At 60.3% G+C, this 14643-nt stretch overlaps 1 protein-coding gene across 12 annotated transcripts in view; it reads right to left on the reverse strand.

Moving 5' to 3' along the window:
* CACNA1G (calcium voltage-gated channel subunit alpha1 G) overlaps positions 1-14643 on the reverse strand; it is a 62124-nt gene that overhangs the window by 37012 nt on the left and 10469 nt on the right. For 11 of the 12 annotated variants that reach the window (XM_025859255.2, XM_025859248.2, XM_025859239.2 and 8 more), the window contains exons 5-9: positions 14026-14185; positions 13218-13518; positions 12955-13047; positions 9964-10747; positions 7686-8062 (exon numbers count right to left, since the gene is read on the reverse strand). In XM_025859255.2, coding sequence (XP_025715040.1) covers positions 7686-8062; positions 9964-10747; positions 12955-13047; positions 13218-13518; positions 14026-14185 — 1715 coding nt within the window. The remainder of the gene's footprint in view (positions 1-7685; positions 8063-9963; positions 10748-12954; positions 13048-13217; positions 13519-14025; positions 14186-14643) is intronic. The other variant, XM_073883737.1, reaches the window with a different exon arrangement.

A 14643-nucleotide genomic window follows, 5' to 3' on the forward strand; every position in this document is an offset into this window, starting at 1 on the left:
GACAGCAGAAGCGGACCGCACACGTGGCAGGATGGAACACCTGCAAGGCTGCACCAAGCACCACACGGGCGGCAAACCCCGGGGAGCACCCCACGAGCTCAAACCCAGCTGAGACCAGTGTCAGTAAGAAGAGCCCCGTGGAGGGCATCCCCAGCAGAGGGCAGCATGAGCAGAGGTGCAGAGGAAGGAATGCACAGGGACCAAGAATCCAGTGGTTCTCCGGGATCAGAGGGTAGGAGGGGTCCATGGGGGACGCGGCTGCAAGGTGGGCAGGGCCCAGGCAGGATGGCCTTGACTCTGCTCCACCACCCGGGCTGGACTGGCCTCTGCTCACGATGCCGCTACTGGGGCTTCTAGGGCTCGGGAAGGGATGTGCAGAGCAGTGTATTAAGATTAATCTGGCTGCAGAGGCGGCAGCATCCTGACAGTGTGGGGAGACGGCGAGATGGAGACCGATTGGGGGCAGACTGCAGTGGTCCAGGCAGGAGGCCTGGGAGCCGGCTCCGGCACACAAAGAAGGCGAGAGGGGCGGACGAGCCAGGCGACAGCAGAGCAGAGGCTCGTACGGGCACCCCAGCCCTGCCCGAGCACCCCTGCACCCTCGTCTCCTCAGCTCCCACAGCTCTGCTGACCTGGAAATCTCTGCTCCCCACTTCTGACTCCTTGGCTCACTTCACCTCAGCTTTTGACAGTCCTGCCTGCTGCACCCTCACACCCCGGAGGGGAGGTCCAGGCCGGGCCACAGCGATGGGGTAAGGGTCACTGGGACCTCTTCCCTCCTTCTCCTCCTCCGAGGGCAGTCAGGAGACACCTGGGGGGCAGGTGGTTTCCAGGAAAGCCCACAGGCTTCCCCATACAGATCATGGCCTCGTTCTTCGGAGCAAGGGAACGCTCCAGTTTGGAACTCTGCCTCTCCGGGCAGATCTCCTTCCAGCCCCTCATGCCCCCTGGGCCCCAGCGCCCCCTAACCAGGGGTGGCTTTAGTCCCGCCCCACAATCTCCTTTCAGCTCCTCAAAGCCGCCCCAAGTGAACACACAGGCGGAGTACACAAGGCACCCCCAGGGCTCACTCAGCTGGGAGACAGCCAGCCTGAAGCCCCTGCGACTTCGACCTCTGGAGCTGGGGCGCCTGCCGCTTCCCTGCCAGAACCACCTCTCGGCCTGGAGCCCACGGTGGGCCACCGCAAGGCTGCCCTCCCGCCCCGGCCCAGGTAAGTCCCCAGTCGCTGGGCCTCTGCCGCAGCTGAGGAATGGTGTTGAGCATTGCTCTGGACAAGGCAAGGCCAGCTGGGGGCCTCAGGGCAGCTCTCCACCTTCCCTCACCACCCTCTGCTGCTGGGGCTCCCCCTCTCCCCAGCGGGAGCTGCTCCAGACCCTCTCCATCTCCCCGCCCCCGGCCTCGTCCCCACTCCCAACCTGGCCCCCCGTTGCAGGGGGCTCCACTGCCCTCCCCACAAACAGCTCTGCGACCTGCAGCCTACTCTGCTCCCCTCCTCCACCTGCACCTCCATCTCCCTCCACACACACCCCACTCCCCCAGGCCCCGGGCCCCAGCCCATCCATCACTTGTCCCTGTTTCCCTCACTCCTCCAATCTCCTTTCCTGGCCTCAGAGCAGAACCCTCCCTGTGAGTGCAGGCCTAGTCCCCCCCAAATCCGGGGCCCCAGCACCCCAGCTCTCTCCAGGCTTTCTTCCAAGCCCCCCTCTTTGCCGAGGCCAGGGCAGCCCCTGAGCCTGCTGCCCGCCCCCCCGCCCCCCCGCCAGTGCCCCTGACTTCCCTGACCCATGTGGGCACCAACCCCAGCCTGGCTAGGGTTCCTCTCCCGCTGCCTTCCCCCCTGAGCTCAGAGCCGCTCCCTCCCCTTGCGCCCCAGCTCCCCGACTCCCACCCCACAGCTGTCACTGGGGTGTGGACGACACTAAACACTCTCCCTCCGAGCCTTGGCTCCTCACCCAGAGAGCCAACCTGCCTGATAGCCTTCCCCAGATGGCCCGCGTCCAAGACAAACCGTCTCACCCCCTCTTCCAAACCTGACCCTTCCCCGACGGCCAGCTCCATCACCCTCCAGAATTCTGTCTTGGAACCTGGGCGTTATCTAGGATTCATGTGGGCCCTCATCCCAACGGCAGGTGCCGGGCCCACAGACCCTGCCAATAGAATTGCTGCGCCCACCCCTGTTCTTTCCACCACCACCACACTCGGGGCCCTCACAGCCTCTGATCTGAAGGACAGAAATAGCCTCTGGGCCCCTCCCTCAACCGAGCCTGCACCCACTGGAATCTCAAGCTTCCTTCGACACTGCTGGACTCACATTGCTCCTGCTCAGACACCTCCGGTGGGGGTGGGGGTGGGGGAGGCAAAGACTGCCCTTCAGAGTGTCCCGTGTCCCCCCCATGCCCTTCCAGGCAGGCTGCCTGAATTCCCCTTCATCCTTCCACCGAGACCTCTCGGCCCCTTGCCCCGGCTGCCAACCCACCTATCTTTCAAGGGCCCTCTCAAAAGCCACCTCCTTTGCGAAGCCCTTTCAAGCCCCCACCTGGGTGTGAGCCTCTCTCTTCTGTCCCCAGGAGCCTCCCTTAAGACATTTGGCATAACTGTCCATGAAGCAGAACTTTTCAGCTAGAACCTACATTTCTCCAGTGCTTCCGGCTCCGTCCCCCGCCCCTGCCATTCTGTTATTCTCTTCTAGCGTGCTGTGCACAGGAGGAGCTGTTGACTGAACAGGAGGAGCCTAGAACCAGAGGACGCCTGCAGGAATGTGAGCACCCCGTTAGCCAGCCAGCTCCAAATCAGCACCCATTTCCCCCCGTACATCTGGAGAGACTTTGGAAATCTGGGGCCAGGGCAGCTTTAGAAGGATCTTCCCCCAATGTCCTGCTTGGCTGCAGCGTCAGTGCCTGAGCCAGGGCTCCTCTGTCTGGAGGCCAAGAACTCCTGGAAGGCCCAGGAGATAGGCTTGGGGTGGGAGGTGTCCATAAACCCTTGTCTTCAAAGGCTGCATGTGGGGTGTCCGTGCCTGTGTGTGTTTTCTGGGGACAGATCCCCCAGTTTTCAGCAGGATCCCAAGGGAGTCTGTGAGGGTCCTCAAAGGTAAGACCTGCCACATCTGGATTCTCCCCCACCCCCCACCCCACTCCACCCCCAGCTTCCCCCGCCTTGAACAGCTGACCTCACTCACTTATAAATAGAAACCCTCCCTGGAGATGTATCTACAATGACAGGATGGGTCCAGAGTCTGAGCAACGAGCAGAATCATCACCTGCCCTGTCCTCTGCTGGCCTGAGCAGCAGTCCACTTGGGACTCTGCCTCTCTCTCGTCAGCAGCCCAGAAGACTACGGGGCCACATGCCCCTCCTCCACCTCTCTCTGTTGTCCCTCTTCTAGAAGATCAAGTTAGCCTCTGTCCTCAGCACCCCAGAGCCAGGAAGGGGGTGATTAGGAAGCCCCTGTGTCCCCAGGACCCTTTCCCCGCAATCCCTTTCCTCCTGGAGCCACCTGGCCCCAGGGCAGACCCAGGCAGAGGCAGCCTCTCTTCTGAGCTCCAGCAACCGGCTAGCTATGCCCCGGGACGTCCCACGGGTGCCTTGTCTCAAACATCCTGCAGCCCCAATCTGCTCAAGGCCCAGTGCTCCCACCCCAAGCAGGAACCTGGTCCCGTCCTTGTTGCTTCCTTCCCCCACATCTCCAACTGGTGTGGAGTCCTGCAGACCCAGCCACCTGTCAGCTCTCCCCGGCCCTCTTCCCTCCACTTCCAGGGACAGAGATGTGAAGACTGTCCGGACCACTGCAGCGGCCCTCCTGTTGGCCTCCCCGCTTCCTGCCTCCCCTCCTTGGCCCTAGAGGACTTTTGGTAGAACACAAACCTGCTCGTATCACTGACCTGCTTAAAACCTCTTTGGGGAAACTATCACCTTCAGGAAAAAAAATCCAGACTCCTTCCTGTGCCTTTCAGGACCTGGCCCTGAACTTTTTTCCAAACTGGTCTCTTACTGTCCATCCCAGCCCCCACCCAGTGCCCCACTCATTCGGAACTCCTTACAAATCTCTCAGTTTTGGTGTTCGGTGGTTGGTGCCTTTGACCCTCCCCCATGTTGTGCCCTCCCCCCAACCCTTCACTAGCTACCCCTCACTCTTCCTTCAGACTCAACTCCCAGATCACGTCCTGCATGGGGCTCTCCCAGAATCCCTTCCCCCGCAGGCTGGATCCCGGACTACTGCGCACATCCCTCTCTGAGGGCCTACCGCATCAAGTGAATGTGACCGTCCGCTTGTTGGTGACCTCTCTGAAAGGAAGAACACAGTGTCCTAGGCCAGGTGTGTGCACACGTCTCTTCCCAACCCCACATTCGGTGACATCACGTTGTTAGCTTGACGACAGCATTTACACCATGGTAGTTGGCAAACACTATAAACACTACAAATCAGGATGCTTTCCCCCAACTCTGACGTGCAGGCAATGTGGTGTGTGGGATGAATGGGTGATGGATGGATGGATGGACAGAAGGTGAGAGAGAGGGATGGATAAATCACAGTAAGTTCCTTGCTCCCTGTTCTGCTCCCTCACGGATGGGGGGCACACACGTGCTTGCCCTCCATCAGACCACACCTCCGTCCTCAAGTCACACAACCTCAGGTTTGCTCCCTCCTCCGCCTCCTGTCTTTGTCCTCCTCACTAGTCTTTCTGGGAGGAACAGTTCTCACCAGCCAGTGGGTTAAGGGGTGGGGGAAACAGGAGGGTGTGGGCAGCATGGGACCTACCAGGGGTAGGGCAGGGTATGACAAGACGGGGGTTTCCTCTGCTGGTAGAGAGGGGCGGGAGGGCTGTCATCATCCCCGGCAGGGAAACTGAGGGGTAAGGTAGGTGACAGTGGGAGAGGTCAGGCCTGGGAGGGCAGCAGCAAGGGGCGGGAAAGAGGGCTGGGCTCCTTGCTGGGAAGGACACACAGCACCAGGACTGATGGACACCATCTCCTCGTTCAGGGCGCTGCGGGGACAACTCCTCACCTGTCGGCATGACGGGCCGCTCTCCCTCGGGTCTCCCCTGGCTCTCTTCCTCCCCTGTCTGGGAGGCCCCATCCGAGCCTGTGTCCCCAGCCCTGCCGGGCATGTCCTCATCTGCATCTGGGTCTCATTCTCTGTCTTCAGTTCCCTTTCTGCATCTCTCTGTCTCTGTCACCCCTCTGTCTCTATGCCTCCGTCTGTCTCCATCTCCCCCACCCTATCTCTGTCCCTCCTGTCCCTGCATCTCGGTCCTCCCGTCTTTATGCCAGCCTCTCTCAAGGTCCTCGCCTCGCCCTCTGGGACCCCATCTCCTGGTCTCCCTCTCCCTCGGCGCCTCCCCCCCCCCCCCCCGTGTCTCTGTCTCTCAGCGCCCGCATCTCCCATCTCCACACTCCCCGGCCTGCCCCCCTCAGCCTGCTCAGATTCCAAGGCGCAGATGGCAGGACGTTCACGCCGCAGTGCCTGCGAGCACAGGGCCACGGCTGCTTCTGGGACTTCTTAGCACCCCTGCCCCTGAGGCTGCTGGGCAGCAGTCAGTCACCTGCCGGCCTGCTGGGGACTCCCACTCAGCCCTGCGTGGCCTGCAGCCACCAGGGCCTGGGATGAACTACCCCCTGGAGCAGACACTGTAGCACCACGGAGTGGGGACTCCCTGCTGCTGAGGGTTTGGTGGCCGGTGTCCCCTGCTTTCCTCAGGAACTTGGGCCAGGGGACGCTGCAGGCACCCCTGACCGATCCCCTTTACTTCCTCCCCGAGGGGGTGTCCTTCTTGATGTCTAACTGAAAGGCTTCTTGCTGCCGCCTCAGCGGCCCTCAGTCTCTGTGACTCAGCTTCTTCCCAGCACAGCCGAAGCCTCCACCAGCAGCCTCCGCCAGGGCAGATTGCGGGGTACAGCTCCCCCCGGGGGGAGGGGCATCTGACCTGGGCCAGAACTGGGCCGAGGGAGAGGAGGCTCAGGTTCAGGGTGATGGGAGGTTAGAGCTGCCACCGCCTGGGTCCCCGCAGCGGAACAGGCTGCCCCCACCAGCCTGGCAGAGTGGAGCACCTCTCCCCAGGAGGCTGGCTGGGCGGGCGTGTGCACACACACCCACGCCCCAGGCGCCCAGACACAACACGCTCACCACAGTGCCATAGTCCCCACCTGCGGGCCCCGCAGCTGGTGTCCTGCCCCCTCCCTGTGCCTCACCTCCAAGAAGAGGGAATCGGGCAGGGCCACCTGGTGGGGGGGAGCATTGAGGCGAGAGGAAGGTGTGCCAACATGGGGTGATGGTGATGGAGGAGGGGCTGGGGCTGGGGTGCATCTGGCTGGACAGGGCAGCTGAGTGTGCACGACATGAAAGGCACAGAGGTCAGCAGGGTGGGGGAGGGGGCTCTGATCCCCCTGAAAAGTGAACATCTCACATCAGCTCCGGGCCTGGCTTGGACCTATGCTCCCCAGCCTCGCCCCAGACCCTCCCCCCGCCCCCGCCACGAGGACCACCTTGCCGCTATGGCCAGCCCCTTCCCCCCAGCTCCTCCACATAACTGTCCCACCAGGGGCTGGGGAAGTGCATCACCTCAGCTCTCTACCGGGAGAGGTCAGGTTTTGGCAGCCCAGTCCCCTGCCTGAGCCTCAGGGAGGCAGGAACACCCAGGAAAGAACACAGAACGGTCTGTGGTGGCAGGACCTGCTGACTGCACCCCCCTCCCAGCTTTTCCAAGAATCAGCCAAGGGGGTGACCTAGAAGACCAAACTGGGGCAAGCGGCTACCTTCTGGAAGGAACCCTGTTGGGAGGCCCCATGGGACCTGCTCTCACCCCCAATCAGTTTGGGGGGTTGGGGGCAGTGGGGTCCCCAGGCCACCCTTCGTGTCCTCAGACAGCTCCGGGAGTGAGAACAGCCTCCTCCCGCTCAGCCCAGACCCCATTGCTTACAGCCATCGGCCCCACAGAACAAGCCTGCTCCCTCTTCCACATGACAGCCCTTCAAATATTTGAAGACAGCTCGCCTGTCCCCGCTGAGCCTCCTCTTCTCCTGACTAAACATCCCAGTTCTTAGAACGATTCCTCAAACGCGATGGTTTCAAGTCTCTTCACCATGCTGGGCGTTCTCATCCACCCAGCCGCCCCACTCACAGCAAGGCTCCCGGAACGGAGGCTGGGAGCAGATGGCCTCCCTCCCTACCGGACAGGCCTCAGCTCCACCCAGGCGCAGCCACCAACCCTCTCTTCCTCGCCCCTACCCCCCACCTCCAGTCAGTCCCACCTCCAATTACTGAATCAGATGAAGGCTGGGGGGGCCCAGTGCTGGGCTGGGGGGATCCCCCAGCACCTTCTCTCCCCTCTGTATCTTCTCCAAAGACCTGAATCTCTTCCAATGACTTGTCCCTCCAGAGAGGCCCTATCCACGTCTGATGCTCACCACTCACTCATCCTTCAAAGCCCACCTCCTCTGAGAAGCCTTCCCAGATAGAACACACCCAGCTCAGATCCTGCGCCTGCCTCGGGCAACCTCCATACCGAGAGACTGCGTGACACTCACTGGTTTTCACCCTCCAGAGTCCCCACACATTGTTGCGTCTCCCTCCTGTCCTCCCTGCCATCAGGCTAGCGGCATGCAGAGGAAACTGGAAATGGGGGTGGGAGGGCAGGAAGGCAGAGGGTCCCCAGCCCCAGGGACCGTGCCCTTGCACACGCCCCTACCTGTTCATGGTACTCGATGCCCATGCTGAGTGTGTTGACCAGGATAGCAATCATGATTCCCCGGCCAAAGTACTTGCTGTCCACAATCTTCCGGAAAGTGTCACAGATCAGCCTCCAGAAGGCCAGCACGGAGCTGGGCTCCACGTCCAGCCCCAGGCTCCGTCGGTGCCGGTTGTGGGGGTCCCGGGGATCACCGTGCTGGGCGTCTTGTGTGAGCTCATACACAGCCTCACTGTCTGAGTCAGGCATCTCATGGCCGGCGAGCTCCCCCTGCCCTACCCCTGCCCGGGCGCAGTAGGGGCAGCTGTCTGGGCCACGGGCTCCACTGTCTGCCTTCAGGCAAGGGCTGGAGATCTTGCAAGAGCTTTGGCAGGCGCCTAGGACAGGAGGGGAGAGGTTAGAGGCTCCAAGGTTTCCTACTTGAGGCGGCCCTTCCCTCAAAGTGTCTATAAAATGAGTAGGGGAGTATGGGGTTCTTTTAATGACAGGGGTGCGAGGCACTTAGCAGGCCGGGGGCACTGAATGCCCTGCAGCGTGGGCAGTCCTGAGCAACAGAACGGCCCCAAATGCCAATAGCATTCCACTGACAGTCACTGCCAGGGGTCCTAGGGTTTGGCAGGTGGCCTTGATGTCCCCTGAGGTCCTGGGCAGCTCCCCTGTCCGAGGAGCCTTTAGCAAGGAGCCTAGACCAGCTCTCCTTCCCAGGAAAGCCAGGCCTGCACCAATGCTGCTGTGAGTAGCATTTCCCAAGGGATCCTTAAGAAGCACACGCACAGATTTGTGCTCATGTACATCCACACCCAGGCACGTACACATGTGCAGTGAACACACGCTCACATGCACACATGTACTATGCACATATACGTACCATTTGCAAACCGCTCAGACCTCCACAGCCAAACACGCATGTGCACAGACACGCGCACGTTATATAACGCCCGTGTGCCAGGCATGGGCACACGTGGGTGTGCGTACGGACCAGAGCACCACCCCAGCGTGTACACACACGCAACTGCACATATCAGACACATGTGTGCACATACACACAGGAACACTAAACATGTGCCTGCACGTGCATCCGGACACACACTGGACACCTTCGTGCACACACCAGGCTGCACGCACTCATGCACACAGTGACCTATCCCAAGATACCATGGCCATTGGAATCTGGCTCGGATCATAGAGTCTGAGCACTGGAGGGAAGCTCAGAGAGCGCCCGGGAAAGCACGTCGGGTGAGGTGCAGGCATCTTGCTCAGGGTCTGGCCCCCAGGAAGCACCCAACAAGGTTTCCCCTTCTGACTGCACACGGGAGGGCTAGCCAGCAATGACCACAGCCCCAGCCCTGCCTTCCACACAGGGGGGGACTGAAACATGCGTGTACATGACCGGCTTCCAACCCACAGCAGGGTGGCCAGAAAGCGGGCGCGGGAGCCCTTCCCAGGGCGTTCTGTGACGGCACCTTCCTGTCCCGGCCCACGTTCTCACATGACATCCCACACATGTCCCACTGCTCCCACGTGCCACATCCTTCCTGAAACCCTGGGCTTCGGCTACAGTGAGTCTGCCTTCGGGGGAGGGCTTGCCACCCTTGTCTGACAGGGGGTAGGGAGGACACCCACAGGCAGCGAGTGTCTCACTTCTCCTGTGACACCGGGTGTTCCTCCCACCAGACTAGCAGCCCCCTGAGGACTTGCTGCTCTAGGCCCCCAGTCTCCCTGTGGGGAGCCAATGAAACTCATGTTCACAAGAGTCTCCTTAGTGTGGGGCTCGAGGCTGGCCGTGGTCACACACCATTTCCCCTGGGGGCCTCGGAGCCAGATGGCCCTGAGTTCACACCTAACAAATGGCACAACCTTGAGCTGGCAAGTCAAGCAACCTCTCCAGGCCTCCTTTTCCTCACCGGTACAATGGGGACGGTAAGAAAGCTTATCATCTAAACCGTTGAGAGGATCCAGTGGGATTCCGCCTGCAAAGCACGCGACAGGCACAGAACAGTTGGTCAACAACTGTTAGGTCTTCTTGCAAACAGCGTAGAGCAGAGCATATAGCAGGTGTTCATCCCATGATGGTTATTATTCTCATTACAACACAAGAATTAAGATTCCCACTTGAAGGGATGAGAAACTCAGGGCTCAAAGAAGCGGCGGGACTGATCGAAGGTCCCAAGGCCTCGAGTGGCAGAATGGGAATCAGGGGCCCCCAGTCCTCTCTGGGACACCACCCGGCCCCTAGGCCAGGGCCCCAGCATGCCCCCCCCCCCCGCAGAGTACTCACCTGTGCTCTGTGTCTCCAGCAGCTTGTGCATGGAGCTGTAGGGCCCGGGCGGGATGTTGAGGCTGGTGAGCGTGGGCGGTCCAGAGGTGGGGGCCACCTCCACTAGTGCTTTCTCCTTCAGCATCTCCGGGGGTGGGCTGGTGTGCACAGTGGGGTACACCTTCCCGCTGCCCACAGTCCTGCCCGATGCCTCAGATGGTGACCTGGGAGGCGGTGCCTGGCAGCGGACTGGCTCCAGGTGGCAGTCGGCATGGTAGAAGCTGTGCACAGACTCTGCGCCCCCCGGAGGGCCCCCCGAGAGGGCGGGCGTCGAGGGCGGTGGCAGCATGAGCCGGCGGGACCCACTGGCATCCCGGTCCTGAATTTCCGGGCTGGCCCGGGGGGCCCGCAGCGTCCCATTGCCCAGGTGGTAGTGGTGGTGGTGATGGTGGTGATGATGCACCAGGTGGTGGACGGATGGACGGCGGTGGGAGCGAGAGCAGCTCCCGCCAGGCTGGGGCTCCTGGCCTGCACGGGGCACTGGGCTGCTCAGCAGCCCGGCCCGCACGCCCACCGCCCGGGAGACCTGGGCCAGCCTGCGGGCCGCCTTCCGGAGGATGTACACCAGGTACTTGAGCAGCTCCTCGTAGCAGCTGCCTGGCTCGGAGAAGCTGGCCAGGGTGCTCGCATTGGACAGGAACCGCACGCGCTGCTCCCGCATCAGCTGGCTTTCTCGCTGCTTGGTCTCTGAGAACTGCGTGGCGATCACCACCAGGCACAGGTTGATCATGAAGAAGGAGCCCACCTGTTGGGGTGGGGACAGCAAGAGGAGATGTCCTGAAGAAAAGGGAACCACAAGGCGAATCGCCGCATCCCAAGCACGTCTTACACGCCAGGCGCTGGGCTCAGTTACCATCCAAGCATGATCTCATTTTATTCTCGTGACAGTCTCAAGAGGTGACACTTTTATAACCTCTGTCTGACAGGTGAGGAAACGGGCTCAGAGAGGTCAAGGCATTTGCCCAAGATCATTCAGCTAACACACACGAAGCTGAGACTTGGACCAAGCTCTATGGAATTCCAAGGCATTGTTATTGATTGCGATGGTATCCTGCAAGGATTTCTCCCAAATTCCCTGCCCCTATCCATGGCCAGCCATGGAGATTCTGAGCACCCCTCCCCAGTTCCTGTTAGGAGCAGAGAAGGCTGTAGAGATAAATGCAATCTTGGGGACATGGGGTTCTCACGTTGGGTTGAGCCTTCGAGGTCTTGGCAAAAACAGTTTCCAAGACCTCTGCATTTAGTCCCACTTCCAGCTGCATGCCCTGGGGTGAGACCCTCAGCCATGGGGCCTCACTATCCTCCTGATCGTTGACCTTCTGTATCTCCTTTCCCTGCGCCTCTCCCCTCCCCAAGCAGGGTGATGGGCTGAACCCCGATCCCTGCAGACTAGCCAAGCTGCCGCCCTGACTTGCCCACACTCCCTCATCCCTGCCCCCGTGCCTCAGTTTCTCCAGAACTCCAGGATGGCCATCGCAGGGACAACAAACCAGAATGAAGGAAATGAATATTTATGGTGACAAAGCGGATTTTTTTTCTAGATTGTGTCCTAGTAATTATGATAATTAACTTCATTAATATGACTCCGGAGAGCTGTTTGGAAGATTTTTCACGGGGTGTGTGGGTGGAAAATAGGCCCCTTACCACCCTGTCTGCTTCCTTCCCCTCCTCCAAGCCCAAGGAGAGAAGCATACTGAAAAGACCATGCTTCCCAGAGATGCTGGCTTTGCCACCCCCCAGGTGATGGTGGGGGACGGGAACAGGTCTCAAACCTGACCCGCTTCCATATGCAGGGGCAGGAGGGGGTGGCCTGGAGGACTGGTTCTTTCCCAGGACCCATCCTCTGCCTCTCGCCAAGAGCGCCCTTTGTCTGTCTCCACCTCTCTCCGGAGTTTGCCCTAGGTCCCGAGTAGATCTTAACCTCTGTCTTAATCTCTCTCTCTCAATATCTGTCCCTCTCTCTGGTTCTGTCACTGGCCTCTTGGTGACCTGGAGAAGGGCTGGACTTGGAGCCCATAGCCTGGGGTTGAATTCTTGGCCCCTGCCACTTCCTCAGCCCGGTGACGGGGCCCTCTAAAGCTCAGGGTTCTCGTTTAAGAGATGGGGCCACTTCCCCGCCGGCCCCGCCCCACCGCCCGGGGGACTGTGAGGACTAAGCAGGCAGCAGATGTCACAGCGCACATCGGCAACAACGTCCACCCAGCCAGATCAATCCACGGCACACGCAGAGCCCATGACGGGGTCGGACGAACGAGGAAACGTGGGTTTCCTCTCGGTAAAATGGAGATGATGATGGGATCGTGGTGAGGATTAAAGGCACCAGCACATAAAAAGTGCTGAGAGCAGGACTGGTGCATCGTAAGTGCTCAATAAATATTAGCTGTAAGTAGTAGCAGTTCAGTTATGAGCTAGGAATGGCAGGGATGACAACTATTAAACATTGCTTCTCTTGCCTCTGTCTTCTGTCCTCATGAAGCCTTGGAGCTTCTGAGCTGGAAGGAACAAGAGGTCGTGCAGTGTTTCTCAACACTGAATGCTGGGGAGTCTGGGTGGCACAATTCTGCGTTTGCGGGACTGTCATGTCAGGATGTTTACCATCTCTCCCCTGCTCCCCAACCGAATGCCAGGAGTGGTCCCCTAGACCTCATGAAAAACAGGACCACCCTTTGCTATTTCTAAATGCCCCCTGGGTCGAGAATCACCCATTTTACTGATGAAGAAGCAGAGGCCTGGGGTGGGGCTGGAGGGCTCATGGGGAATGACTTGCCCAAGGTACTAAGTGATAGAACCAAGCCTTGACCTTGGATTTCCACCTGACCCCTCACGACCGGTGCCCTCTCTGCCTGAGTCTCTGTGGGACCTGTCCCTGAGACCAAGCTAGTCCCTCTCTGAGTTCCCCCCACCTGTTTCCCCAGGACTCCCCCGCCCACAGGGGCCCAAGGAATCACTCACGATGATGAGGAGGATGAAGTAGATGAAATTGTAGAAGGAATGAGCATCCATCACAAAGTACATGATGTCGACCCAGCCCTCCAGCGTGATGACCTGGGGAGGGTGCAGAGGGACAGGCTGACTCGGGGGGGCCCCCCTAAAGCCTCCTGTGGTCTCCTCAGAGGCCCCGGCCCCCTCCCAGCCCTGAGGACGACCGCTCTGAGGCCGGACTGCGTCCTGGTGCTTGCGTTCTGGGGAACGTCTCAGTACCCGGGCTGTCCCACCTGGAAGATGGCAATCCAGGCATAGCCGATGTTGTCGAAGTTGATGGCGCCCTTGAAGGGGTTGTGCTCCCCTGCGGAGCAGTTGGTGTAGTACTGGTTCCAGTTGACGCAGGTGGTGTTGCTGGAGCTGTTATACGCCTCATAGTCCAGGCCGCAGGGGGGGCCACCGCCTCCCTCGCCGCGCAGCGTGGGCACACTCCTGCACGAGCGCATGCCATTCTCCCGCGGCTGGGAGCAGATGAAGGGGTTTTCGTCCTCATTCTCCGTCTGGTAATAGCGCTCCAGGTCCACGCTCAGGGGGCTGCAGGGGGAACAGGGAGGAGCTGGGAGCAGGGGTCTCCAGGGAGAGGTCCCAGGAAGGATGAGCTGCATGGGCGCAGTGAGACCTGCAGCGTAGGCAGGGCAGGGACGAGAGTCGGGCACGCATCGGGCAGGGGCGGGATTTGTGGGTGTGGGTTGGAGGGCACCAGGAGTGTGCGGACTGAGTGTGAAATTCCAGAGTGGGGACGAGGAAAGGTTATGTCCCAGGGTGATGGTTTTCTAACGTGGCTGCACATCAGGCTCACGGCAGAGCTTGTAAGGCTCCCCAAGGCCGTGCCGAACGCCACGCCGATGAAATCAGAGCCTGTAGGGGACCCAGGCCTCAGGAATTTGTTTTTAATTCCCCAGGTGACTCCAATGTGTAGCCGAGTTTGAGAAACAGACATGTCACCGATGTGAAAACAGCAATGTCAATGGCAACAGGGACTGAGGTGGGTCCCAGCCCCACACCCACTCCCAGGTCACCCCCATCCCGGGCGACACTCACAGGCTGAAATTCTCCGGCAGGAAGCATCGGTTACGAAGCAGCCCTGCCCACAGCTGGACGCCAACAATGCCGAAGATGAAGAAGACGAAGAAGCAGAGCAGCAGGACGTTGCCCAGCATGGGCAGTGTGTCCAGCAGCAGCGTGACGAGGATGCGCATGCCTGTGGGGGCAGAAGCCACGCTGGGGGTGCCAGGCTGGCCGGGCTAGGCTGGCTGCCACAGGCCTGGCAACACTCCCAGAGGGGACCCATCGGGGTTTCCGGGGCTGAGAGGCCCGGCTCAAGCTGGAGGGGAGACCAACAGACACCTCTAACTTCACAAGCAGGCCGGGCAGCCCCTAGTCCCTGCCCACTATCCCTCTTGGCGTGTCCATATTAATCAGCGCATAATACCGCCAAGGATGAGCCAGAGTGATCAAGTTTTCCAAAGCTCCTGTCTCCTGCACCGCACCCCACCTAACTCCCCACATCATCTCGGTTTACGGATGAGGATCGAGGAGGCTCAGAGGACCGACATGACTTGTCCAGTATCACAGAGCTGCCCAGCATTCTGCTTCTGGATCCCGCCTCCCAACACACACACACACACACACACACACACACACACACACACACACACA

The sequence above is a fragment of the Callorhinus ursinus genome, unplaced genomic scaffold (assembly GCF_003265705.2).
Source record: "Callorhinus ursinus isolate GAN/ISIS: 27379988/994484 unplaced genomic scaffold, GSC_fseal_2.0 scaffold52, whole genome shotgun sequence".
Taxonomy (NCBI): domain Eukaryota; kingdom Metazoa; phylum Chordata; class Mammalia; order Carnivora; family Otariidae; genus Callorhinus; species Callorhinus ursinus.